At 44.9% G+C, this 26,066-nt stretch overlaps 1 protein-coding gene across 4 annotated transcripts in view; it reads right to left on the bottom strand.

Moving 5' to 3' along the window:
• Positions 1-26,066, bottom strand: part of wnk2 (WNK lysine deficient protein kinase 2) — a 66,788-nt gene that overhangs the window by 32,515 nt on the left and 8,207 nt on the right. For all 4 annotated transcript variants that reach the window (XM_023986179.2, XM_070443247.1, XM_070443244.1 and 1 more), the window contains exons 4-10: positions 25,836-25,993; positions 24,681-24,769; positions 23,330-23,549; positions 13,660-13,788; positions 11,465-11,588; positions 5,669-5,979; positions 3,668-3,847 (exon numbers count right to left, since the gene is read on the bottom strand). In XM_023986179.2, the coding sequence (XP_023841947.1) occupies positions 3,668-3,847; positions 5,669-5,979; positions 11,465-11,588; positions 13,660-13,788; positions 23,330-23,549; positions 24,681-24,769; positions 25,836-25,993 (1,211 nt within the window). The remainder of the gene's footprint in view (positions 1-3,667; positions 3,848-5,668; positions 5,980-11,464; positions 11,589-13,659; positions 13,789-23,329; positions 23,550-24,680; positions 24,770-25,835; positions 25,994-26,066) is intronic.

Consider the following 26,066-nt stretch of genomic DNA (forward strand, 5'->3'; position numbering starts at 1 on the left):
ATTGCATGACATAAGTATTTGATCACCTACCAACCAGTAAGAATTCCGGCTCTCACAGACCTGTTAGTTTTTCTTTAAGAAGCCCTCCTGTTCTCCACTCATTACCTGTATTAACTGCACCTGTTTGAACTCGTTACCTGTATAAAAGACACCTGTCCACACACTCAATCAAACAGACTCCAACCTCTCCACAATGGCCAAGACCAGAGAGCTGTGTAAGGACATCAGGGATAAAATTGTAGACCTGCACAAGGCTGGGATGGGCTACAGGACAATGGGCAAGCAGCTTGGTGAGAAGGCAACAACTGTGGGCGCAATTATTAAGAAAATAGAAGAAAATAGAGAAGTTCAAGATGATGGTCAATCACCCTCGGTCTGGGGCTCCTGCAAGATCTCACCTCGTGGGGCATCAATGATCATGAGGAAGGTGAGGGATCAGCCCAGAACTACACAGCAGGACCTGGTCAATGACCTGAAGAGAGCTGGGACCACAGTCTCAAAGAAAACCATTAGTAACACACTACGCCGTCATGGATTAAAATCCTGCAGCGCACACAAGGTCCCCCTGCTCAAGCAGGCGCATGTCCAGGCCCGTCTGAAGTTTGCCAATGACCATCTGGATGATCCAGAGGAGGAATGGGAGAAGGTCATGTGGTCTGATGATTCAAAAATAGAGCTTTTTGGTCTAAACTCCACTCGCCGTGTTTGGAGGAAGAAGAAGGATGAGTACAACCCCAAGAACACCATCCCAACCGTGAAGCATGGAGGTGGAAACATCATTCTTTGGGGTGCTTTTCTGCAAAGGGGACAGGACGACTGCACCGTATTGAGGGGAGGATGGATGGGGCCATGTATTGCGAGATCTTAGCCAAAACCTCCTTCCCTCAGTAAGACATTGATGATGGGTCGTGGCTGGGTCTTCCAGCATGACAACGACCCGAAAACACACAGCCAGGGCAACTAAGGAGTGGCTCCGTAAGAAGTATCTCAAGGTCCTGGAGTGGCCTAGCCAGTCTCCAGACCTGAACCCAATAGAAAATCTTTGGAGGGAGCTGAAAGTCCGTATTGCCCAGCGACAGCCCCGAAACCTGAAGGATCTGGAGAAGGTCTGTATGGAGGAGTGGGCCAAAATCCCTGCTGCAGTGTGTGCAAACCTGGTCAAGAAACTACAGGAAACGTATGATCTCTGTAATTGCAAACAAAGGATTCTGTACCAAATATTAAGTTCTGCTTTTCTGATGTATCAAATACTTATGTCATGCAATAAAATGCTAATTAATTACTTAAAAATCATACAATGTGATTTTCGGGATTTTTGTTTTAGATTCCGTCTCTCACAGTTGAAGTGTACCTATGATAAAAATTACAGACCTCTACATGCTTTTTAAGTAGGAAAATCGGCAAAATCGGCAGTGTATCAAATACTTGTTCTCCCCACTGTATATATATATATATATAAATACTTTTTAATATATTTTTTTATTTTAAATCGGCCGATTAATCGGTATCGGCTTTTTTTGTCCTCCAATAATCGGTATCGGTATCGGCGTTGAAAAATCATAATCGGTCGACCTCTAGTTTGGACCATGAAAGATCGTTGGTCATGTGGACACCAAGGAACTTGAAACTCTCGACCCGCTCCACTACAGCCCCATTGATGTTAATGGGGGCCTGTTCAGCCCACCTTTTCCTGTAGTCCACGATCAGCTTTGTCTTGCTCACATTGAGGGAGAGGTTGTTGTGCTGGCACCACGCTGCCAGTTCTCTGACCTCCTCCCTATAGGCTGTCTCATCGTTGTCAGTGATCAGGCCTACCACTGTTGTATCGTCAGCAAACTTAATGATGGTGTTGGAGTCGTGTTTGGCCACGCAGTCGTGGGCGAACAGGGAGTACAGGATCCAGTTGCAGAGGGAGGTGTTTAGTCCCAGAGTCCTTAGCTGAGTGATGAGCTTCGTGGGCACTATGGTGTTGAACTCTGAGCTGTAGTCAATGAACAGCATTCTCACATAGGTGTTCCTTTTGTCCAGGTGGGAAAGCGCAGTATGATTGAGATTGCGTCATCTGTGAATCTGTTGGGGCGTTATGCGAATTGGAGTGGGTCTAGGGTATCCGGAGGATGCTGTTGATGTGAGCCCTAACCAGCCTTTCAAAGCACTTCATGGCTACCGTTTTGAGTGCTACGGGGCGGAAATCCTCTAGGCAGGTTACCTTCACTTCCTTGGGCACAGGGACTATGGTGGTCTGCTTGAAACATGTAGGTATTACAGACTCAGTCAGGGAGAGGTTGAAAATGTCAATGAAGACACTTTCCAGTTGGTCAGCGCGTGCTTTGAGTACACGTCCTGGTAATCCATCTGGCCCTGTGGCTTTGTGAATGTTGACCTGTTTAAAGGTCTTGCTCTCATCGACTACCGAGAGCGTTATCACACAGTCATCCAGAACATCTGGTGCTCTCATGCATGCTTCAGTGTTGCTTGCCTCGAAGCAAGCATAAAAGACATTTAGCTCGTCTGATAGGCTCGCGTCACTGGGCAGCTCGCGTCTGGGTTTCCCTTTGTAGTCCGTAATATTTTTCAAGCCCTGCCACATCCGACGGGCGTCAGAGCCAGTGTAGTAGGATTCAATCTTAATCCTGTATTGATGCTTTGCTTGTTTGATGTTCGTCTGAGGGCATAGCAGGATTTCTTAAAGGCGTCCGGATTAGTATCCCGCTCCTTGAAAGCGGCAGCTCTAGCCTTTAGCTTGATACAAATGTTGCCTGTAATCCATGGCTTCTGGTTGGGATATGTACGTACGGTCATTGTGGGGACAACGTCGTCGATGCACTTATTGATGAAGCCGATAACTGAGGTGGTATACTCCTCAATGCCATTGGATGAATCCCGGAACATATTCCAGTCTGTGGTAGCAAAACAGTCCTGTAGCGTAGCATCCGCGTCATCTGACCACTCYCGTATTGAGCGATTCACTGGTACTTCCTGCTTTAGTTTTTGCTTGTAAGCAGGAATCAGGAGCCAAATGGAGGGCAGGGGAGAGCTTTGTATGCATCTCTATGTGTGGAGTAAAGGCATGTGACATGCTGGTAAAAATTTGGTAAAACTGATTAAGTTTGCATGCATTAAAGTCCCCGGCAACTAGGAGCGCTGCATCTGGGTGAGCATTTTCTTGTTTGCTTATGGCCTTATAGAGTTGTTTGAGTGGTTGAGCCGCGACTCGGTGAAACATAAGATATTACAGTTCTTAATAGCCTGTTGGTAGGATAATCGTAAGTCATCAATTTTATTTTCCAATGATTGCATGATGGCAAGTAGAACTGTTGGCAGTGGGAGTTTACTCACTCGCCTACGGATTCTCAAAAGGCAGCCCGATCTGCGTCCTCTTTTCCTCTGTCTTTTCTTCACGCAAATGACGGGGATCTGGGCCTGTTCCCGGGAGAGCAGTATATCTTTCTCGTCGGACTCGTTAAAGGAAAAAGCTTTTTCCAGTGAGTAATCCCAGTTCTGATGTTATTTTCGGTCATAAGAGACGGTAGCAGCAACATTATGTACAAAATAAGTTACAAACAAAGCAACAACAAAAAAACGAACAAAATAGCACAATTGGTTACGGGCATGTACAACGACGCCATCTTAACACCCAAGTGTTAGATTCAGAACAGATCCTTACCTCGTGGCTGGGCTGGGCTGTAACAGCAGGCTGCGCCTGTGCCTGTACAGTGGTGAGAGGGGCAGCAGCTGGGAAGCTCTGTGGGGCCGTGGGGCCGCTCTGATGTATCGGAGGCCCTGGGGTGGCTGGAGCAGAGGCTGGCTGAGCCTGGGCCTGGGCCTGGATCCACCCTGCACTGGGCTGGAACACACAGGGGAAAAGGCAGTCTTTAAGTTTATGACAAAGATTATCAAGAACACATCATATAGAATCATCATTTTTCTTCACAGGAGCAAAGAGGGGACGAATCATTGTTGAGCAGGGTTGATATTGTTGCTGGAAACTGCCGAATAAAAGTAATTGAGGAATGGCTGCTGCAATAGTAAGGGAATCTACACAGCTGATCCATCATCCCAAAGAAGAAGTAGTAATCGAGCCATGTGGTGTTTATATGCTGAGGAGTGAACAGAGGCAGATAGAACATCACTGTTGCGCTTGAGGGTCGGTGTTATGGTCAGGAAATTACAGTAACTTTCCCAAAACTMCTAGGTTTTCCAGAAATCCCAGTTGGAAGATTTTTCAGGAGGGAATAAGCAGAAAATCCTCCAATGAGGACGTATGGAAAACCTGGGAAATTTGGGAGTTACCGGAAATGTTGCATCCCTAGGGGTTGATTTGGGATTGGGAAGTAATGTTGCACTTGGTCATCATGGGAGGGACAGAAAGCGAAGCTCGCGGGATCTGGCAGCTTGCGAGGCTAAGAGAAAGCTGAGGTGCTGCAGCTAAGTGTGGTGTTGCAATGGCTCAGAAGGGTCAAAGTTCAATCAAGCCGGTAGTATCCCTGACCTACCATTGAACCATTTGGTGATAGAAGCAGGGACTTTTCCAAACCCAGGCCTTGGTCAGAATGCTCAGGCACTGGAGAGGTGGGCTTGCTTTGGCTGGGCCAATAGGCCCCGCTGTCTGGGGAAGTAGGGGAGCTGGTCCCGCGAACCCTAGCCTCTCCATAGCTTTGGCTGGGCCGGTACGGGGCGTGTAGGGGTGTTGGGGAGCTTCTCCTGCGACTGACGATGTGGCTGAGACAGTGGTCGAGCAGGGAGAGATCTCCACTGGAGGAGCGGACCAATAGGGAAGGAGGCGGGGAAAGATGTGAGGGAGATGGAGGAGCCGACAGGGGGGAGGTGATTAGAGGGCGATTGAGCAGTGAGAGAAGCTGGGGGGAGACTAGGGAGGGGGTGTGTACTGATGAGCGCTGGGGGGAGGGAGGGAGGGGAGGCGTGTAGAGGTGGCCTAGAGACCCCCCAGCCACCATCCTAGTTCTTAGTAGAAGGTCAAAGCTCACACAGGCCCTGCGGGAGTGGGGTAGAGGGAGGTCTGAGGAGCGTCGTATAGGATTTGTAACCAGGATGGCAGGATGGGGGGGATTGACTGATTGATTGATTGAGTCATGGTAGGAACACTGATGGTGCTGGGACAGGTGAGGGGAGAGGACAGAATACTGAGGGGGAGGAGAGTCTAAAGTGGGGACCGTGGCTGCTGCGTGCCCCTCTGGGTTTTTGTTACCCTCCGGGCTCCGATGTGTGACCTTGTCTCGTTTGGGACAGAGGTGGCAGGGAGAACGGCGCAGAGGCTTAGGGAGGGAGTGGGTCCTGCACATGTCAATCAAGGAGGTGCTTCCACGTCTAGCGCACTGATTGCTCCCACCACAACACACTGTACTCCCATTGGTCCCACAACCAACCAAGAACTCTCCTGTCATCTCTGGGGAGAGAAGAGCATTCTGGAATGCAAAGGGCTCACTGAAGTGTCGCTGCTCAGGTGGCATCGACAGGACAAAAGAAAACAGATTTTAGTTCAGTTTGTCTTTACAAAAGACAGATAATACCGAAAAGAAAACGTTAACAAGGAGCTAAAGAGACATAAAAAGGGAATGTCTGAGACTTGCAGTGAGAATACGTTTAGAATAATGAGTGTTGAAATTTGAGTTAGAGGCAATGGGGAATTTTGTATGAGAAAACTTACAGGTGGAGACTGGTAGTCCCCCTGGTGAAGCTGTGCTTTAGGTTGCTGGTAGGCCCCGTGGTGCAGCTGAGTGGTAGCTTGCTGGTAGGGTACCTGATGAAGCTGTGTGGTAGTAGCTAAGGGGTAGGCCACTTGGGGAGGCTGTGCAGTGGGCTTCTGGTAGGCTCCCTGGTGCAGCTGGGCCTGGGGCTGCACAGGGGGGCTGTAGACCACCTGGGGTGTAGAGATGGGCTCTGGGATGGACTGGTATGGGGCACTGGGCTGACCGTTTTTAACATTTGACAGCACCATAAGGCCCACTGCACCATCAGCTATAATAACAGGAAACAGAGGGGAGAAAACATTATGTCAACCTGGAGGGAGACAGAGAGAAAGAGAGAGATTAAGAAAGAAACAGAGGGATGGAGAGATGAACTGTCATTCGAATTCAAAAGCTGGGCGATGACTCAGAGCTGAGTCACACCCTGCATCTCTCTCTCTCTCTCCCTGCATCTCTCTCTCTCCCTGCATCTCTCTCTCTCTCCCTGCATATCTCTTACTCTCCCTGCATCTCTCTCCCTCTCCCTGCATCTCTCTCTCTCCATCTATCTATCTACCCGTCATCTATAAGCCCTGTGGAGTTTTTCCCCCACCTGGATTAGATAATGGCGACGGAGGAGATGGCTGGCGTTTTACAATCCCCTAACCAATTGTGCTATTGTGTGTGTTTTTTCGTTATTTGTAACYTTTTTTTCTATATAATATTTCTGCTGAAAAGAGCTTCTAGGTATCAGGACAGCGATTACTCAACCCGTACTGGAGGAATACTTTCTCTTTAATGAGTCGGACAGGAAGGATTTGTTTCAGACGCCCGACAAGGCCCACATCCCCGTCATACGCAGGAGAAAGAGACGGAGATATCGGGGGCGAAGGTGCGGGTGCCTTGTAAGGATCCGGCGGGGAGCGGGTAATCTCCCTTTACCATCGGTACTATTAACCAACGTACAATCAATGGAAAATAAAATAGATGAACTACAATCATGTATATCTTTCCAACAGGAAAATAAAAAAACGTAAAATCTTTGTGGCAAAATGACGGCATGAATAACATACATCTGGCGGCTTTCAAGCTTTTTCGGCAGGATAGAACAGCGGCCTCTGGTAAGACAAGGAGTGGCGGTCTATGTATATTTGTAAACAACAGCTGGTGCATGAAATCTAAGGAAGTCTCGAGGTTTTGCTCRCCTGAGGTAGAGTATCTCATGATAAGCTGTATACCACACTATTTACCAAGAGAATTTTCCTCTCTATTCTTCATAGCTGTCTATTTACCACCACAAACCGATGCTAGCACTAAGACCGCACTCAATGAGCTGTATACGGCCATTAGCAAACAGAAAAAAGCTTATCCGGAGGCGGCGYWCCTAGTGGCCAGGGACTTTAATGCAGGGAAACTTAAATCCATTTTACCTAATTTCTACCAGCATGTTAAATATTCAACCAGAGGGAAAACAACTCTAGACCACCTTTACTCCACACACAGAGACACATACAAAGCTCTCCCTGGCCCTCCATTTGGCAAATCGTACCATAATTCTATCCTCCTGATTCTTGCTTCAAAGCAAAAACTAATGCAGGAAGCACCACTGACTCGGTCAATAAGAAAGTGGTCAGATGAAGCAGATGCAAAGCTACAGGACTGTTTTGCTAGCACAGACTGGAATATGTTCCAGGATTCTTCCGATGGCATTGAGGAGTACACCACATCAGTCACAGGCTTCATCAATAAGTGTATTGATGACGTYGTCCCCACAGTGACCATACCTACATACCCAAACCAGAAGTCATGGATTACAGGCAACATCCGCACTGAGCTAAAGGGTAGAGCTGCCGCTTTCAAGGAGCGGCAACATGGAAGCTTATAAGAAATCCCGCTATAACCTCCGACAAACCATCAAACAGGCAAAGCGTCAATACAGGACTAAAATCGAATCGTACTACACCGGCTCCGACGCTCCTCGCATGTGGCAGGGCTTGCAAACTACTACAGACTACAAAGGGAAGCAAAGACGCAAGCTGCCCAGTGACACGAGCCTACCAGACGAGCTAAATTACTTCCATGCTCGCTTCGAGGCAAGTAACACTGAAACATGCATCAGAGCATCAGTTGTTCCGGACAACTGTGTGATAATGCTCTACGTAGCCAATGTGAGTAAGACCTTTAAACAGGTCAACATTCACAAGGCCGCAGGGCCAGACGGATTACAAGGACGTGTACTCCAAACATGCGCTGACCACCTGGCAAGTGTCTTCACTGAGATTTTCAACCTGTCCCTGACTGAGTCTGGAATACCAACATGTTTCAAGCAGACCACCATAGTCCCTATCCCTGTGCCCAAGAACACTAAGGTAACCTGCCTAAATGACAACCGACCCGTAGCACTCACGTCTCCAGTCATGAAATGCTTTGAAATGCCGGTCATGGCTCACATCAACACCATTATCCYAGAAACGTTAGACCCACCTCAATTTGCATACCACCCCAACAGATCCACAGATGATGCAATCTCTATTGCACGCAACACTGCCCTTTCACAGCTGGACAAAAGGAACACCTATGTGAGAATGCTATTCATTGACTACAGCTTAGCGTTCAACACCATAGTGCCCTCAAAGCTAATCACTAAGCTAAGGACCCTGGGACTAAACACATCCCTCTGCAACTGGATTCTGGACTTCCTGACGGGCCTCCCCCAGGTGGTAAGGGTAGGTTACAAAACATCTGCCACGCTGATCATCAACATAGGGGCCCCTCGTTGGTGCGTGCTCAGTCCCCTCCTGTACTCCTTGTTCACTCATGACTGCATGWCCAGGCACAACTCCAACACCATCATCAAGTTTGTAGATGACAACAGTGGTAGGCCTGATCACTGACAACGATGAGACAGCCTATCAGGAGGAGGTCAGAGACCTTTCTAGGGAATTTTTCCTAACCACCGTACTTCTACACCTGCACTGCTTGCTGTTTGGGGTTTTAGGCGGGGTTTCTGTACAGCCCTTTGTGACATCAGCTGATGTAAGAAGGGCTTTATAAATACATTTGATTTGACATGGCCGTGTGGTGCCAGGACAACAACCTCTCCCTCAACGTGATCAAGACAAAGGAGATGATTGTGGACTAAAGGAAAAGGAGGACCGAGCACACCCCCAATCTCATCGATGGGGCTGCAGTGGAGCAGGTTGAGAGTTTCAAGTTCCTTGGTGTCCACATCACCAACAAAACACACTAAGACAGTCATCAAGAGGGCACAACAAAACCTATTCCCCCTCAGTAGACTGAAAAGATTTGGCATGGGTCCTTAGATCCTCAAAAGGTTCTACAGCTGCACCATCGAGAGCATCCTGACTGGTTGCATTACTGCCTGGTATGGCAACTGCTCAGCCTCCGACCGCAAGGCACTACAAAGGGTAGAGCGTACGGCCCAGTACTTCACTGGGGCCAAGCTTCATGCCATCCAGGACCTCTATACCAGGCGGTGTCAGAGGAAGGCACTAAAAATTGTCAAAGACTCCAGCCACCCTAGTCATAGACTCTTCTCTCTGCTACCTCACGGCAAGCGATACTGGAGCACCAATTCTAGGTCCAAAAGGCTTCTTAACAGCTTCTACCCTCAAACCATAAGACTCCTGAACAGCTAACCAAATGCCTACCCAGACCCCTTTTTTACGCTGCTGCTACTCTCTATTTATTATCTATGCATAGTCACTTTAACTCTACCTACAGTCATGGCCAAAAGTTTTGAGAATGACACAAATATTAATTTTCACAAAGTCTGCTGCCACAGTGTCTTTAGATATTTTTGTCAGATGTTACTATGGAATACTGAAGTATAAATACAAGCATTCCATAAGTGTCAAAGGCTTTTATTGACAATTACATGAAGTTGATGCAAAGAGTCAATATTTGCAGTGTTGACCCTTCTTTTTCAAGACCTCTGCAATCCGCCCTGGCATGCGGTCAATTAACTTTTGGGCCACATCCTAACTGATGGCAGCCCATTCTTGCATAATCAATGCTTGGAGTTTGTCAGAATTTGTGGGGTTTTGTTTGCCTCTTAAGGATTGATCACAAGTTCTCAATGGGATTAAGGTCTGGGGAGTTTCCTGGCCATGGACCCAAAATATCAATGTTTTGTTCCCCGAGCCACTTAGTTATCACTTTTGCCTTATGGTAAGGTGCTCCATCATGCTGTAAAAGGCATTATTCGTCACCAAACTGTTCCTGGATGGTTGGGAGAAGTTGCTCTCGGAGGATGTGTTGGTACCATTCTTTATTCATGGCTGTGTTCTTAGGCAAAATTGTGAGTGAGCCCACTCCCTTGGCTGAGAAGCAACCCCACACATGAATGGTCTCATGATGCTTTACTGTTGGCATGACACAGGACAAATGGTAGTGCTCACCTTGTCTTCTCCGGACAAGCTTTGTTCCGGATGCCCCAAACAAACAGAAAGGGGATTCATCAGAGAAAATGACTTTACCCCAGTCCTCAGCAGTCCAATCCCTGTACCTTTTGCAGAGTATCAGTCTGTCCCTGATGTTTTTCCTGGAGAGAAGTGGCTTCTTTGCTGCCCTTCTTGACACCAGGCCATCCTCCAAAAGTCTTCACCTCACTGTGCGTGCAGATGCACGCACACCTGCCTGCCTCAATTCCTGAGCAAGCTTTGTACTGGTGGTGCCCCGATCCCGCAGCTGAATCAACTTTAGGAGACGGTCCTGGCGCTTGTTGGACTTTCTTGGGCGCCCTGAAGCCTTCTTCACAACAATTGAACCGCACTCCTTGAAGTTCTTGATGATCCGATAAATGGTTGATTTAGGTGCAATCTTACTGGCAGCAATATCCTTGCCTGTGAAGCCCTTTTTGTGCAAAGCAATGATGACGGCATGTGTTTCCTTGCAGGTAACCATGATTGACAGAGGAAGAACAATGATTCCAAGCACCAGCCTCCTTTTGAAACTTCCAGTCTGTTATTTGAACTCAATCAGCATGACAGCGTGATCTCCAGCCTTGTACTCGTCAACACTCACACCTGTGTTAACGAGAGAATCACTGACATGATGCCAGCTAGTCCTTTTGTGGCAGGGCTGAAATGCAGTGGAAATGTTTTTTGGGGAATTCAGATCATTTGCATGGCAAAGAGGGACTTTGCAATTAATTGCAATTCATCTGATCACTCTTCATAACATTCTGTAGTATATGCAAATTGCCATCATACAAACTGAGGCAGCAGACTTTGTGAAAATTAATATTTGTGTCATTCTCAAAACTTTTGGCCATGACTGTACATGTACATATTACCTCAATTACCTCGACTAACCGGTGCCCCCGCACATTGACTCTGTACCGGTACCCCCTCTATATAGCCTCGCTATTGTTATTTTACTGCTGCTCTTTAATTATTTATTCATTAAAATTTTCTATTTTTTACTTAACACTTGTTTTTTCTTAACTTCTTAAAGCATTGTTGTTTAAGGGCTCGTAAGTAAGCATTTCACTGTAAGATAAGGTCAACACCTGTTGTATTCGGCGCATGTGACAAATACAATTTGATTTGATTTGATTACGTTGAACTGATCGGCCCTTGAACTGATCGGCCCTTCCTCAAGACAAGGTGATCTGCCTGTGTGTGTGTGTGCGTTTCAATTACTTAAAGTTTTCTTATATACACATTCATCTATGTGTTTGTTTGTTGTTTGTTTGTTTGTTTGTTTGCCTCGGTCTCTCTCTTTGTGTTTAGAGGCTGCAGTCAGGTTCTTACATGTGGTCGAGGTGGCGTGGGCGGGCAGGCTGCAGATCAGGGTAAGGGGCTGGTCGGCTTCTGCCTCCTCTGGCTCTGCTGGGGCCAGTTGCGCCCCCTGTCGTGGTACCCCCATGCTGGGCACCTGCAGCAGAGTTGTTTAATGTACAGATTCGGTCGACAATAACATGAAACATTGATTCAGATAGACCAGTGGTCACCAACCACTCATGTCTTCAAATTATTCCTAGTTGATCACCAAAAATGTCTGTAGAAAAGCCAACGACATTTGTCTTGCACTGTTTGGTGGTAGGTGCACTTCGTAGGCAAAGTGTTTCCATTTTGAACCATTTCATTGGTCTGAAGGGACAAACTCTGCCTACCCGCTAGAACCGAAAAGCTAAATCAAGTGTGCCTACTGCGCAGGCCAATCAGATCGCTTAAATCACCATGCCTGCAGCTTCCTAACCCACAGCAAAGTTTGATACTAGCCTACGTGAGATTTCACAACTTTTGAAACCATGACSAGAGCGACACTGTCAAAGAATACAGCAAAKAGCTGCTGTTTTTATGAGTGAATTCATGGTTAAGTTTTTATTCAGAACTGTCAACACTGTTTTTATTCCAACACTTTTACAAAACATTAAACGCGCTTCTCACTTACAGTCGCGGTACAACCAGCACCTTAGCTGCGATGAATGAGTAGCTAAGTGTATCGATAGGCCTGTGTTTTTATTATTAGCGGCTCGTCGTGTCTATTTGTTAATCAAGGAATATTTAACTTTCTCTGGCCGTAGGAACAACATGAATTTGAGGCAGAAATAATGAGGTACGACTCAAGTTTCTCCATCAGGTGGAAGACGATGTCCCCTATGGTAGGTCTCACCGGAGAAAAGTAGAGAGCAGGTGGAGTGAGAAGCGGACCCAATGCCGCTCTCTCCCTTCTCTCCGCTGAGACCTACCATCAGATTAAGGTACCATCAGTCCAGTAAAATAAAAAAGAGAATTATTCAAATGTATTCTCTTTGTGCCTCACAAGTATACAACAACTGACCTATTTTGTTATCATAGCTTGAGTTTTTAAATATAATATGGTCCGAGAAGAACAATATTGGCAGGCCAAGCATAGCCAATATGCTGCGATAATGTATTAGGCCTACTGCACAAACCTCATTCCTACAGACCTGTTTTTATTAGGTTAATGTTGCCATAGGCTTACATGTTTTAAAAAAGATCTGAGTGGTACATCTCAGCTTGCATTTTGACTCCGAAAGTGATCTTGACTCAGAAAGGTTTGGTGACCAAATAAAGGGACAATTTAAACACCAACAACAACGACAAATATAGCTGGGAACAGCAATGAACGGGTTTCAGAGGATGACAGAAAGGACAAAAGATCAATCAGTTGGATAACAAAGCAAGCACCCTCAACTATCTTCCCATCTTCCTTTTGTTAAATCAAGAATGATGCAAGTAAAGTTTGTTCTAGTGCTTTAGGTTGGTTATCTTTGAAAGCAGCAGGTTATCACTCTTAAAGTCATGACTTAATGTATTGAATTTATATATAAATATGAGTAAGTCAAAAGTTTGGACACCTACTCATTCAAGGGTTTTTCTTTATTTTTACTATTTTCTACATTGTAGAGTAATAGTGAAGACATCAAAACTATGAAATAACACATATGGAATCATGTAGTATATTCTTCAAAGTAGTCACCCTTTGCCTCGATGACAGCTTTGCACACTCTTGGCATTCTCTCAACCAGCTTCATGAGGAATGCTTTTCYAACAGTCTTGAAGGAGTTCCCACATATGGTCGAATGTGGTGTTATTTGGACTTATGGTACATGAGAATACGCTTTTCAAAGGTTTTCCAAAATGTCCAAGATGGAGGAAAATCTATCCTGATGGACCTTATGCGTCCTTGAGGCAAATTATTTCAGCATGAGGAAAGACACCTACATACAACGTTTCAAGTCTCTAAGTCAAACAGGGCAGATATGAAGGTTTAAGTGAGACTGCTTGTAAAAATGCTACCTATAGGCCAGTTGGTGCCATTCTTTTTTTGACCAAGTCACTCATGGCCTCTAGTTTCTGTGTGCCAAATTAGAAAGAAAGTTACCAATCTATGCTTAAGTTATTTGACCATGTCAAGAAAACAATTACAATTCAGAGAATAACAAWAGCTTTGCTGTGAACCCCTAAAAAGCACAAACCTGTAGCAGGGTCTGGGTCTCGACTGCAGGGACGGTTCGCTCCCTCCTCCATTTGATGAGAGCCACTCGATCCTTGATGGACTTTCCTACAATCTTCACATCGCTGTCCAGGAAGAAGCCTGAATCTACCTATAACAGAGAGGTTATTACCAATGCTGCGTTCATAACATCTCGTAAATACCAGCATACGACTGGGGARAATCCACTTGAACGCSCCTCCAACTGGTAATTACTAGTGGGAAACWTGTCCATCGTCTCTCTCCGACTTCTCGCGCATGCTGATGTCACAACTCTGATGTCACATACTAAGGAAATGACACCGCACACACCCCAGCCACGAGTTGTTCATTCCCTTACCGTCGGGGAGATGGTATCGGAGCATGAGGTCTGATAGAAACGGTCTCTGATCCTGTTGGTGTCTACAATCCATCAGACTGCTGAACACTTGAACTGGACTGACCACCTGCTCTGATTCTCCGCACCTTAGCACACACACACACACACACACACACACACCCCCACGCACAAATGTACATTCATGCTACACACACATCACAACTGCTGCTACCATTATGACTGCTAAATGCAGCAATGTTTAAAAACTTGCCCCCAATCCCCTCWTCCCCAAAACATGTGTAAATATTAGACTATAAAATGTATGCTACTTATATGCTTCTTAGATTGTATTATTTCTTATTGCTGTTGCATTGTCAAGAAGGARCCTGCAAGTAAGCATTTCGTTGGACGGTGTATAACATGTGTATCCCATACATCCGGCTAATAAAACTTGAAACTTAAAATGACCTCGATAACAGAATTTCCRGCAGATAAACGCTACAAAAAAATATTATTTAGAAAAAACAATTCATATGGTTTTTGACCACTATAATTTGCTTACGAGCATGATCGGTACTTTAACTTTATGATTGCTGCAGCTTGTTTGCCATTAACCAATTGGCGTTCTCAATTAGTTGAAAGCACGTGAATGCACACAACTCTTTGCTCTAAATTTCCAAGTAGTATTTTCAGAGTTTCCCACTTTTTATGAATTCAGCATAAACAAACMCGGAAGAAGCCTGACTCCACCGACAGCAAAGAGGTTATCCTCAGAAATACTCTAAGGATGAGATGCTAATCCAGTTCTTTTCAATTAGCAGTGCAGTGCATTCTGGGTCAAGGAGTGCACTCCTTCAAGGAGTGAATGGGAGTCAATTGGGCACTAACTCAACATCCCAAAAATAGCATGAATTACATGAACAAGACGCACAATATTACAGATMTTTTCCGAGATGTGAGATTATTAAGTTCTCCGTAATATTTTACTGCTTTGAAATCGTGACATGACATGCTTTCGAGTAAAAAAAAGACGTTTCTCKACTCATACCCTGACTTTCTAGAAGGGAGTGTGTGACGAATGGCCTAGCAACCGTGTGATACAGCATGACAATGTCAATGTGATTGGTCAAGAAAGCTCAGAGCGTTAGGCATTTCTCTATTAATCTTTCCTACAGTTTAGGGTCTTTCAGTAGATTGTCTTTGTCATCGCTAAACAAACCAGGAGGAGCCCTGACGTCACCTAAGGCAGACTGGACAGAACAGGACAGTGCAGACAGGATAGAGGTCATCACTAAGAACCCTGACTCCATCAACAGTAGACAGGACAGGACAGTGCAAACAGGACAGTGCAGACAGAGCAGGAAAGGATAAAGGTTATCACTNGATAAAGGTTATCACTAAGAACCCTGACTCCATCTACAGTACAGTAGACAGGACAGTGCAGACAGGACAGAACAAGGAAGGACAGAGGTTATCACAAAGAACCGTGACACCATCTACAGTAGACAGGACAGCAAAGCAGAGGTGTTATCACCAAACAGGGACGCATAAGAGCTAACGTGGAAATTTGAATTGATCGGACAGCACTTCAGGGACATCAGTTGTCCCTATCTTTGTATCACAGTCACCCAACGAGATAAAAGCTTGCCCCTCCTTAGCCCACAGCTCTCTGATGGGCCGCAGGGTCTACCAGACTGACTGGTTTAAATCAATACCTTTCTGGATGATACTGGCCCGACCACAAGACCAATTCGAATTTACTGATTACATGATGGGTAATTATATCAGGACTGGCTTGTGGAGATTTTTTTTTTTACTGTCCAGGAATGGACTGTAACACGATATCAAGTCTTTCAGCGTGTTTGAGGAAGATCAGTTTAATCACATAATGAGTTGTTATATGAGATTAGAGGTTATTTGTAGATATGTGATTCTGTGCAGTCTGACTGTAATCTCAAAAACACACTATTTCATGACTATCACCAATTGCACAGCAGGCCCCAGCCCCCAGAGGCATGTTGGGAGATGTAGTCTGTACAGACAAGGCCGTAACTACATATGAGGACGCTGAGATCCGGACTACAGTAATTTTTTTCTAATTTGAAAAGAATAATAATGAAAATATATATTTTGTACACAATAAAGAAAATCAATTACAGGTCAACATCTAAATATTGCTCCCAGCGTTGATCAAAGCTAGTAGGCTATTATTATTATTATTACATTTTTATTTAACCTTTATTTAACCAGGTAGGCCAGTTGAGAACAAGCTCTCATTTACAACTGCGACCTGGCCAMGATAAAGCAAAGCAGTGTGACACAAACAACTACACAGAGTTACACATAAACAAACGTACAGTCAATAAACAAAAACAACAACACAGAGTTACAAATAAACAAACGTACAGTCAATAAAACAATATAAAAATCTATGTACAGTGTGCGCAAATGTAGAAGAGTAAGGAGGTAAGGCAAAAAATAGGCCATAGAGGCAAAATAATTACAATTTAGCATTAATACTGGAGTGATAGATGTGCAGATGATGATGTGCAAGTAGAGATACTGGGGTACAAAAGAGCAAGAGGATAAATAACAATATGGGGATGAGGTAGTTGGGTGTGCTATTTACAGATTGGCTGTGTACAGGTACAGTGATCGGTAAGCTGCTCTGACAGCTGAAACTTAAAGTTAGAGAGGGAGATATAAGACTCCAGCTTCAGTGATTTTTGCAATTCGTTCCAGTCATTGGCAGCAGAGAACTGGAAGGAAAGGCGGCCAAAGGAAGTATTGGCTTTGGGGATGACCAGTGAAATATACCTGCTGGAGCACGTGCTACGGGTGGGTGTTGCTATGGTGACCAGTGATGGTGGGTAGTATATGGGGCTTTGGTGACAAAATGGTTGGCACTGTGATAGACTACATCCAGTTTGCTGAGTAGAGTGTTGGAGGCTATTTTGTAAATGACATCGCCGAAGTCAAGGATCGGTAGGATAGTCAGTTTTACGAGGGTATGTTTGGCAGCATGAGTGAAGGAGGCTTTGTTGCGAAATAGGAAGCCGATTCTAGATTTAATTTTGGATTGCAGATGCTTAATGTGAGTCTGAAAGGAGAGTTTACAGCCTAACCAGACACCTACGTATTTGTCCACATATTCTAAGTCAGAACCGTCCAGAGTAGTGATGCTAGTCGGGCGGGCGGGTGCGGRCAACAATCGGTTGAAGAGCATGCATTTAGTTTTACTAGCATTTAAAAGCAGTTGGAGGCCACGGAAGGAGTGTTGTATGGCATTGAAGCCATACAACAGGTTTGTTAACACAGTGCCCAAAGAAGGGCCAGAAGTATACAGAATGGTGTCGTCTGCGTAGAGGTGGATCACAGAATCACCCGCAGCAAGCGCGACATCATTGATATATACAGAGAAAAGAGTCGGCCCGAGAATTGAACCATGTGGCACCCCCATAGAGACCGACAGAGGTCCGGACAACAGGCCCTCCGATTTGACACACTGAACTCTATCTGAGAAGGAGTTGGTGAACCAGGCGAGGCAGTCATTTGAGAAACCAATGCTATTGAGTCTGCCGAAAATAATGCAGTGATTGACAGAGTCAAAAGCCTTGGCCAGGTCGATGAAGATGGCTGCACAGTATTGTCTTTTATTGATGGCGGTTATGATATCGTTTAGGACCTTGAGCGTGGCTGAGATGCACCCATGACCAGCTCGGAAACCAGACTGCATAGTGGCGAAGGTACGGTGGGATTCGAAATGGTCGGTGATCTGTTTGTTAACTTGGCTTTCGAAGATTTTAGAAAGGCAGGGCAGGATGGATATAGGTCTATAACAGTTTGGGTCTAGAGTGTCTCCCCATTTGAAGAGGGGGATGATCGCGGCAGCTTTCAATCTTTGGGGATCTCAGACAATACGAAAGAGAGGTTGAGCAGGCTAGTAATAGGGGTTGCAACAATTTCGGCGGGTCATTTTAGAAAAAGAGGGTCCAGATTGTCTAGCCCAGCTGATTTGTAGGGATCCAGATTTTGCAGGTCTTTCAGAACATCAGCTGTATGGATTTGGGTGAAGGAGAAGCGGGGGGGGGGGCTTGGACCAGTTGCTGTAGGGGTGTGCTGAGCTGTTGGCCGGGGTAGGGGTAGCCAGGTGGAAAGCATGGCCAGCCGTAGAAAAATGCTTATTGAAATGATCGATTATCGTACATTTATTCGTGCTACATGATGCAAATTTCTGTTTGAAAAAGCTAGCCTTAGCTTTCCTAACTGATTGAGTATATTGGTTCCTGACTTCCCTGAAAAGTTGCATATCGAGGGGGCTCTTCGACGCTAATTCAGAACGCCACAGGATGTTTTTGTCCTGGTCAAGGGCTGTCAAGTATGGGGTGAACCTAGGGCTATATCTGTTCTTAGTTCTACATTTTTTGAACGGGGCATGCTTATTTAAGATGGCGGGGAAAGCACTTTTAAAGAGCAACCAGGCATCCTCTACTGAMGGGATGAGGTCAATATCCTTCTAGGATACCCGGGCCATTTCGATTAGAAAGGCCTGCTCGCTGAAGTGTTTTAGGGAGCGTTTGACAGTGATGAGGGTTGGTCGTTTGACCGCGGACCCATCACGCATGCAAGCAATGAGGCAGTGATCGCTGAAATCCTGGTTGAAGACAGCAGAGGTGTATTTAGAGGGCAAGTTGGTCAGGATGATATCTAAGAGGGTGCCCATGGTTACGGATTTAGGGTTGTACCTGGTAGGTTCCTTAATCATTTGGTTGAGATTGAGGGCATCTAGTTTAGATTGTATGATGGCCAGGGTGTTAAGCATATCCCAGTTTAGGTCACCTAACAGTACAAACACTGAAGATAGATGGGGGGGAAATCAATTCACATACAGTATGGTGTCCAGGGCACAGCTGGGGACTGACAAGCGACAACGGTGTTTCTGGACAGGTAGATTTTTAAAAGTAGAAGCTCGAATTGTTCGGGCACAGACCTGGATAGTATGACAGAACTCCGCAGGCTATCTCTTCAGTAGATTGCAACTCCGCCCCCTTTGGCAGTTCTATCTTGTCGGAAGATGTTATAGTTAGGGATGGAAATTTCAGGATTTTTGGTCGCCTTCCTAAGCCATGATTCAGACACGGCTAGGACATCAGGATTGGCGGAGTGTGCTAAAGCAGTGAAYAAAACAAACTTAGGGAGGAGGCTTCTAATGTTAACATGCATGAAGCCAAGGCTATTACGGTTACAGAAGTCATCAAAAGAGAGCGCCTGGGGAATAGGAGTGGAGCTAGGTACTGCAGGGCCTGGATTCACCTCTACATCACCAGAGGAACAGAGGAGGAGTAGGCTAAGGGTACGGCTAAAGGCTAAAGGCTATAAGAACTGGTCGTCTAGTGCGTTCGGAACAGAGAGTAAAAGGAGCAGATTTCTGGGCGCGGAAGAATAGATTCAAGGCATAATGTACAGACAAGGGTATGGTAGGATGTGAGTACAGTGGAGGTATACCTATTACTTAGCCAACTAGAAGAATGAAGTAAGAAGCTAGTGTTAAATGGAGCATACTTCAGCAGGAGCAAACAATAAGGTATTAAGTTCTCATAATAACTTTGCTTTACTGAGAGTTGGCTACTGAGACAGACGGCGATGTGGCACTAAGTGGTGAGGCTGAGGCAGGCTGCAATGCATTCAGGAGGAAGTAGAGGAGACAGAGAGAACGAGCGGAAGCAAGCAGAGAGAGGGGTCATTACATTAGGTCACAAACTTGGAGCCATGGCCCCATGTGGAGTCCCCTAAGAAAATTGGTACTAATCTTATCAAACAAGTTAGGAACTTCAAAAAAGAAGACATGTTTCAATATGAACATCTCCACGTGGCCTATCATCCCTATAGACCTGCATTAAAATACAAGCGGTACAGTTCTAAAAATGTCATCCGTTTTCGTTTATATCTGTGGTTGTTCGTCTTATCTCAATCGCCCACTGGAGGTTATAGTTTACCCATTACCCACGTTTTACCACTACATCACTGATAGTAATACAGAATCGTAAGTAATATCGTAATAATTCATGTGAATGTGATAATACGATCATCTGTGTGCTCCGTTGATGCCTGTTTGTGTGGAGCTTGATAATTAATGCCTAGGAATACAAATGTGAACGCTATGTAATTTGCGAAAATAACTATCTATGTATAGAGTTGATGATTTTATCCATTGCACCATTACAACTGATTGAGCAGCCGCTGATGCTACGTGTCAGTGTGAATCATTTCTCTGATTTCCCCCCTGTCAGGGGTATAACATTACAATTGTATAGCTAATAGGCTACGTGTTTGTATACTGAGCAAAAATATAAACGCAACATGCAACAATTTCTAAGATTTAACTGAGTTCATATGAGGAAATCAGTCAATTGGAATATATTAATTAGGCCCTAATCTGTGGATTTCACATGACTGGCAATACAGATACGCATCTATTGGTCACAGATACCTTATAAGAAATGGACCTCACAATGGGCCTCAGGTACTTGTCACAGTATTTCTGTGCATTCAAATTGCCATCGATAAAATGCAATTGTGTTCGTTGTCCATAGCTTATGCCTGCCCATACCATAACCCCACCCCCACCATGGGGCACTGTCACGCCCTGGCCTTAGTTATCTTTGTTTTCTTTATTATTTTAGTTAGGTCAGGGTGTGACATGGGGGATGTTTGTGTGTTTTTGTCTCGTCTAGGGTGTTTGTATTGTCTAGGGGGTGTTTGTAGAGWTCATRGGRTTGTGTTCATTGTAGGTGTTTATGTAAGTCTATGGTTGCCTAGATTGGTTCTCAATTAGAGACAGCTGTCTATCGTTGTCTCTGATTGGGAGCCATATATAGGCAGCCATAGTCATTAGGTAGKTTGTGGGTGATTGTCTATGTGTAAGTTGCCAGTGTCTGCACTTATTGTTTGTATAGCTTCACGTTCGTCTGTTTGTTGTTTTGATTTAGTTTGTATAGTTTTCGTTTGTTTTCTTCTCATTAAAGAAGAATGTATTTATATCACGCTGCGCCTTGGTCCTCCTTACTTAAATGTTACGACGAACGTGACAGAATCACCCACCACACTCGGACCAAGCAGCGTGGTAAGCGGCAGCAGCAGCAGGAGCAGCGAACACAGGATTCATGGACTTGGGAAGAAATACTGGACGGTAAGGGACCTTGGGTTCAAGCTGGAGAGTATCGCCGCCCTCGTGAAGAGCTGGAGGCAGCTAGAGCCGAGAGGCGGTAGTATGAGGAGGCAGCACGGAAGCGAGGCTGGAAGCCTGAGAGTCAGCCCCMAAAATKTATTGGGGGGGGCTAAAAGTGAGTGTGGCGAAGTCAGGTAGGAGACCTGCGCCAACTCCCCGTGCTTACCGTGGAGAGCGAGAGTACGGGCAGACACCGTGTTATGCGGAAGAGCGCGCGGTGTCTCCTGTACGTGTGCTTAGCCCGGTGCGGTACATTGCAGCTCCACGTATCGGCCGGGCTAGAGTGGGCATCGAGCCAGGTGCCATGAAGCCGGCTCAACGTATCTGGCTTCCAGTACGTCTCCTCGGGCCGGCATACATGGCACCAGCCTTATGCATGGTGTCCCCGGTTCGCCAACACAGCCCAGTGCGGGTTATTCCACCTCCCCGCATTGGTCGGGCGACGGGGAGCATTCAACCAGGTAAGGTTGGGCAGGCTCGGTGCTCAAGGGAGCCAGTACGCCTGCACGGTCCGGTATATCCGAATACTTATTTTCCACCATAATTTGCAAATAAATTCATTAAAAATCCTACAATGTGATTTTCTGGATTTCTTTTCCTCATTTTGTCTGTCATAGTTGAAGTGTACCTATGATGAAAATTACAGGCCTCTCTCATCTTTTTAAGTGGGAGAACTTGCACAATTGGTGGCTGACTAAATACATTTTTGCCCCACTGTATATACATACATATATTTACATATATAAGCAACTCTGCCCTCTAGACTATATATAGTCTAGAGGACAGAGTTGCTTTCCATGAGGATGCCACATGGCTAGATTAAAGTAAAATGCTACATTTTACTGATTATAAAACAAAAAATTGATTAAAGCTCATCAAATAAATGGTATCTAGGGGACAGTCATACAATTTCTCACTCTATAACATAAATATCATACTCTGCAACTGGTACTGCAAATACACCAACAGTGTCTGCAAGACAGATCTGAGCCATGATAATGTGAACCCTGCTCACCACAGCCATTTAGAGTCTCTACATATGGCTCTGCTATAGACGTCTTCACGGGTCCAAACAGTTGGACTTGTTCCGAAATGGATCYGTGGCTTTCCTACCTGACCCGATATGATTAAATCAATAGTTTTTTATAAAGATAAACATTMTATTGTTAGATTATAGGAGTAACATTGGTAGTCCTAAAACATTCGTCACATATCAAGTTTAACTGTCATATCAAATTCAACTGTCGGCGTCCGAGGGAGCATCGGTGCTCACTGAACTTCATAGACCGGCAGCTATAGCCTAATACTAGCCACACCACACCAAACCTTTACAAAGGTTTCTAAACTTTATAAGGGTAATATCAAAAGTATGTAAAGTCTGTGTTTATAGGGAAAATATGAACAGGCTGATATATTGCGGTGAACACTAGGGTTAGCCTACAGTTGGAACTTAATTTAGCCAACGAAAATGTCTCAACATATTGAAACAAAACACTATTTGCATACTTAAAGAACTGGTTTAGATTAGGATAAATAGGCCTACAATAATAATAATGATATAATAAAAATAATAATAATAAAGATGATAAATACGAAAATAAATAAAAAGTTAGAAAATTGCATCAAACCTGAATAGCGACCTGTCCGTTCCCTTTCTCAGCTTCTTTTCRCTGTACTCTTTTCTCCTCTAACGTTCGCTTTACTTCAATGAAAAATGCCTCCATCTTCGCAATCAACAGCAGCCTAGGCCAAGGCTACTCTCTCTTGCTCTCTCTCTCTCCTCAGAGGTGAGCGGCCGGAACAAGTTTCAGCTGGACCTGGCCGGCATAAGCTATGTTTTAAATTGCAATTGGAGTGACACAGATCACAAGCTTGCACCGTTTTCTCATCACCTCACTGATTAAATTACTAGAGGACGGGTCCAATCGGGTCTAGTTGGTAAATCCATTTTAATTGCACATACCCGAGTCCCGTGGCAATTATATCAGACCCGACCTAGATCCGAGACAAAGGTCAGAATTTTGGACTTCGACCCGCTTGGGCCCGGGTCGGATCTCGGAATTTCGGGTCTGGTGGACCCGTGAAGACCTTTACTCTGCTACTCACCATCTCCTGGGCCACGCCCTCTGGGGTCTCTTTCTCCAGGTCAAAGGTGAACTCGATGGCACCACTGTCTTTGTACTTCCCCTTCAGCTTCTTGGGGTCCTCCACCCACACCTTCAGGGCGATGGAACTCTTTTTCCCATCGTCCTCTTCGGCCAGCTCCACCCTCACGCCTGTGTCCTCGGCAAAGAAGGCATGGTTCAAGAGGTCCTTTATGCTGTACCTGTAGACAACAAACATACAGAAAAGTATACACACACGCACGTTCACACACACAACGCCGGTGCTGTGGAACGTTTACGGTTTCACTCAGAATGACTGATCCGAAACGTCAGTCCACATAGGAGCATCAACAGTGCAGACCTAGGATCTTAATTTGAGCCAGTCTGCTTCAGCAGGACAATAATCCCGCAGCAACAGGATATGTKAATTATTATTTTGGACCTGAATGCCTAAACATTCGGGAGATGGAGGTGCTCAAAGTTGACCCATTTTGCATACCCCACCATACTATGAGACATCCATGTCTTCATCACTGGAAAGATAAACGGTTGAGATTGATATCGTTTAAAAGATTACAGGCAGGGTTGTCAAATAATTTTCAACTTTTTTGAAATAAATGATTATTATATGTTTTTAATTCTGTCATTTTGTACCTTTAACGTCAATTATCTAAACTCAGATTTGTTTTCATATTCGCATATGTTGYAGCTTAGACCCTCTTTATATCATCATACGTTTTGTGCCCGCCATCGGTTGGAGAAAATACAAATAGGAGTTTCACKCATTTTTTGATAAWTGACATTAAAGATTAAAACATGTTATAATTTGAATTAACACATGTTTTTTTCAAGAAATTATGAAATAATTTGACAATCCTGTTTGTAAGCTTTCAAATGTTATCAATCTCAACCGTTGATCTTTTCCAGTAATGATGACATGGATGTCTCATAGCATTGTGGGTTATGCAAAACACCTCAACTTTGAGCACCTTTATCAAGTCAAATCAAGTTTATTTTATATAGCCCTTCATACATCAGCTAATATCTCGAAGTGCTGTACAGAAACCCAGCCTAAAACCACAAACAGCAAGCAATGCAGGTGTAGAAGCATTTATCTCTTGAATGTTTTGGCATTCAGGCCCAAAAAGTCACTTTCTGAGCACTTCTACAACGGGCAAATATGTATGGAAGGTTTTGTTCAAATCAAAAGGGGTGCTGTCAAAAAGTGACTGAATTTAAATGGATATACCCACGTGTGTATGTGTTGGTTGTGACCATTTAATGCCCTCTACCTGCTCAGTACTTTACCGGCATACTTGACTTTACAGATGGACTTGACTTGGTCCACTTACCTCTCTTCCCGCCGATGGCAGATACACTCCCCGATGATCTCCTTAATCTCTGGGTCACTGATCTTATCATAGCTGGCAGGCTTCACCCCCTGGAGGTGCCAGACACAAAGAACAACAATATGCAGGATGGGAAGTATATTCTACGTGACATCTCACACAGTATGGCGTAAGAAGAATGTCATGGGATATATTACACATTCGGACACTGACACTCACAGACAGGAAAACAAAAACAATCTTCCTGAAGACAAATACAAAACAAACGTGTTTATTTGGATCCCCAGGTGTGACAGCTACTGGTCCTGGAGTTCACAAATACCATTTCTCACTGAGTCAGAGTGTCACATAAATAACACACAGAGTGTGTGACCTTCGTTCTTTGTGACAGGAGTAAGACGGCTAACAAATGTCCCACCCCRTTAAAGAACAGACTCCCCGTGGTGACATGTCGTCTACTCCACTCCAATGAGAAGTGATGAGCTGCCTCAGCTGCCGTTACTCTACTCTAGCGAGGAAAGTTGTGGCGGGACGAATGGAGCTTTTCTTGTTTTATGATGAAATKTGAAGAAATGAATGGGGGCTACGTCCCAAAAGGCACCCTATTCCCTATGCAGTGCACTACTTTTGACCAAAAGTCAATCAAAAGTAGTGCACTGTAGGGAATAAGGTGCATTTTGAAATACAGGCATGCTCTCCATAAGTCATAAACATCTTATTTATCCTTGTTGAAAGAACTGCAAACTATTTCTGAAAATGTGATGGTTCACTTCCTTTTAAACCTCTGCACTGTACATTCCTCTGGGTTGTTGTTGTACCTCAAAAAGCACACTGCAACAACTCTTTTTTTTAATTTTTTTTGAAAGCAGCAGAGAGAGAATTTTGATCATCTCGTTTTGGTATTTCACTTTAACTCATTTGAGTGACTGTACCTGTGCTTTTAGTAGGTTTTTGTTGTAAGCAGTAGCATCTCACATCACTGTGGTAACCTTTTGGAGTATAGACTGAATTATAGATCTTCGTGGCTTTGCTGTGAGTGCTAGTAAGTAAACATTGGCGATCGCGATGAGATGGGTGACTTAGTGCTGGTGGGGRAAAACATAGGTGCCAGCACGGTGTGGGTGATAGACAGTATTGTGCTGGACTCGCTAAACTCACGCTGGTGACTTTGCGGTAGATCTGAGCGGCGTTCTGGCACTCGGAGTAAGGGTATTCTGAGGTGGCCATCTCCAACATACACATGCCAAAGGCATAGACGTCCACCGCCTCGTCATAGTGCTCCTCATACATCTCAGGGGCCATAAACTCTGGGGTGCCTGGGAGGACAGAGGTCAGGGGAGAAGGCAAAAGCAAACATCAAAAGGTCACAAGAGTTACAGGGCTCCCTCT

Source organism: Salvelinus sp. IW2-2015, linkage group LG1 (genome assembly GCF_002910315.2).
Source record: "Salvelinus sp. IW2-2015 linkage group LG1, ASM291031v2, whole genome shotgun sequence".
Lineage (NCBI taxonomy): Eukaryota > Metazoa > Chordata > Actinopteri > Salmoniformes > Salmonidae > Salvelinus > Salvelinus sp. IW2-2015.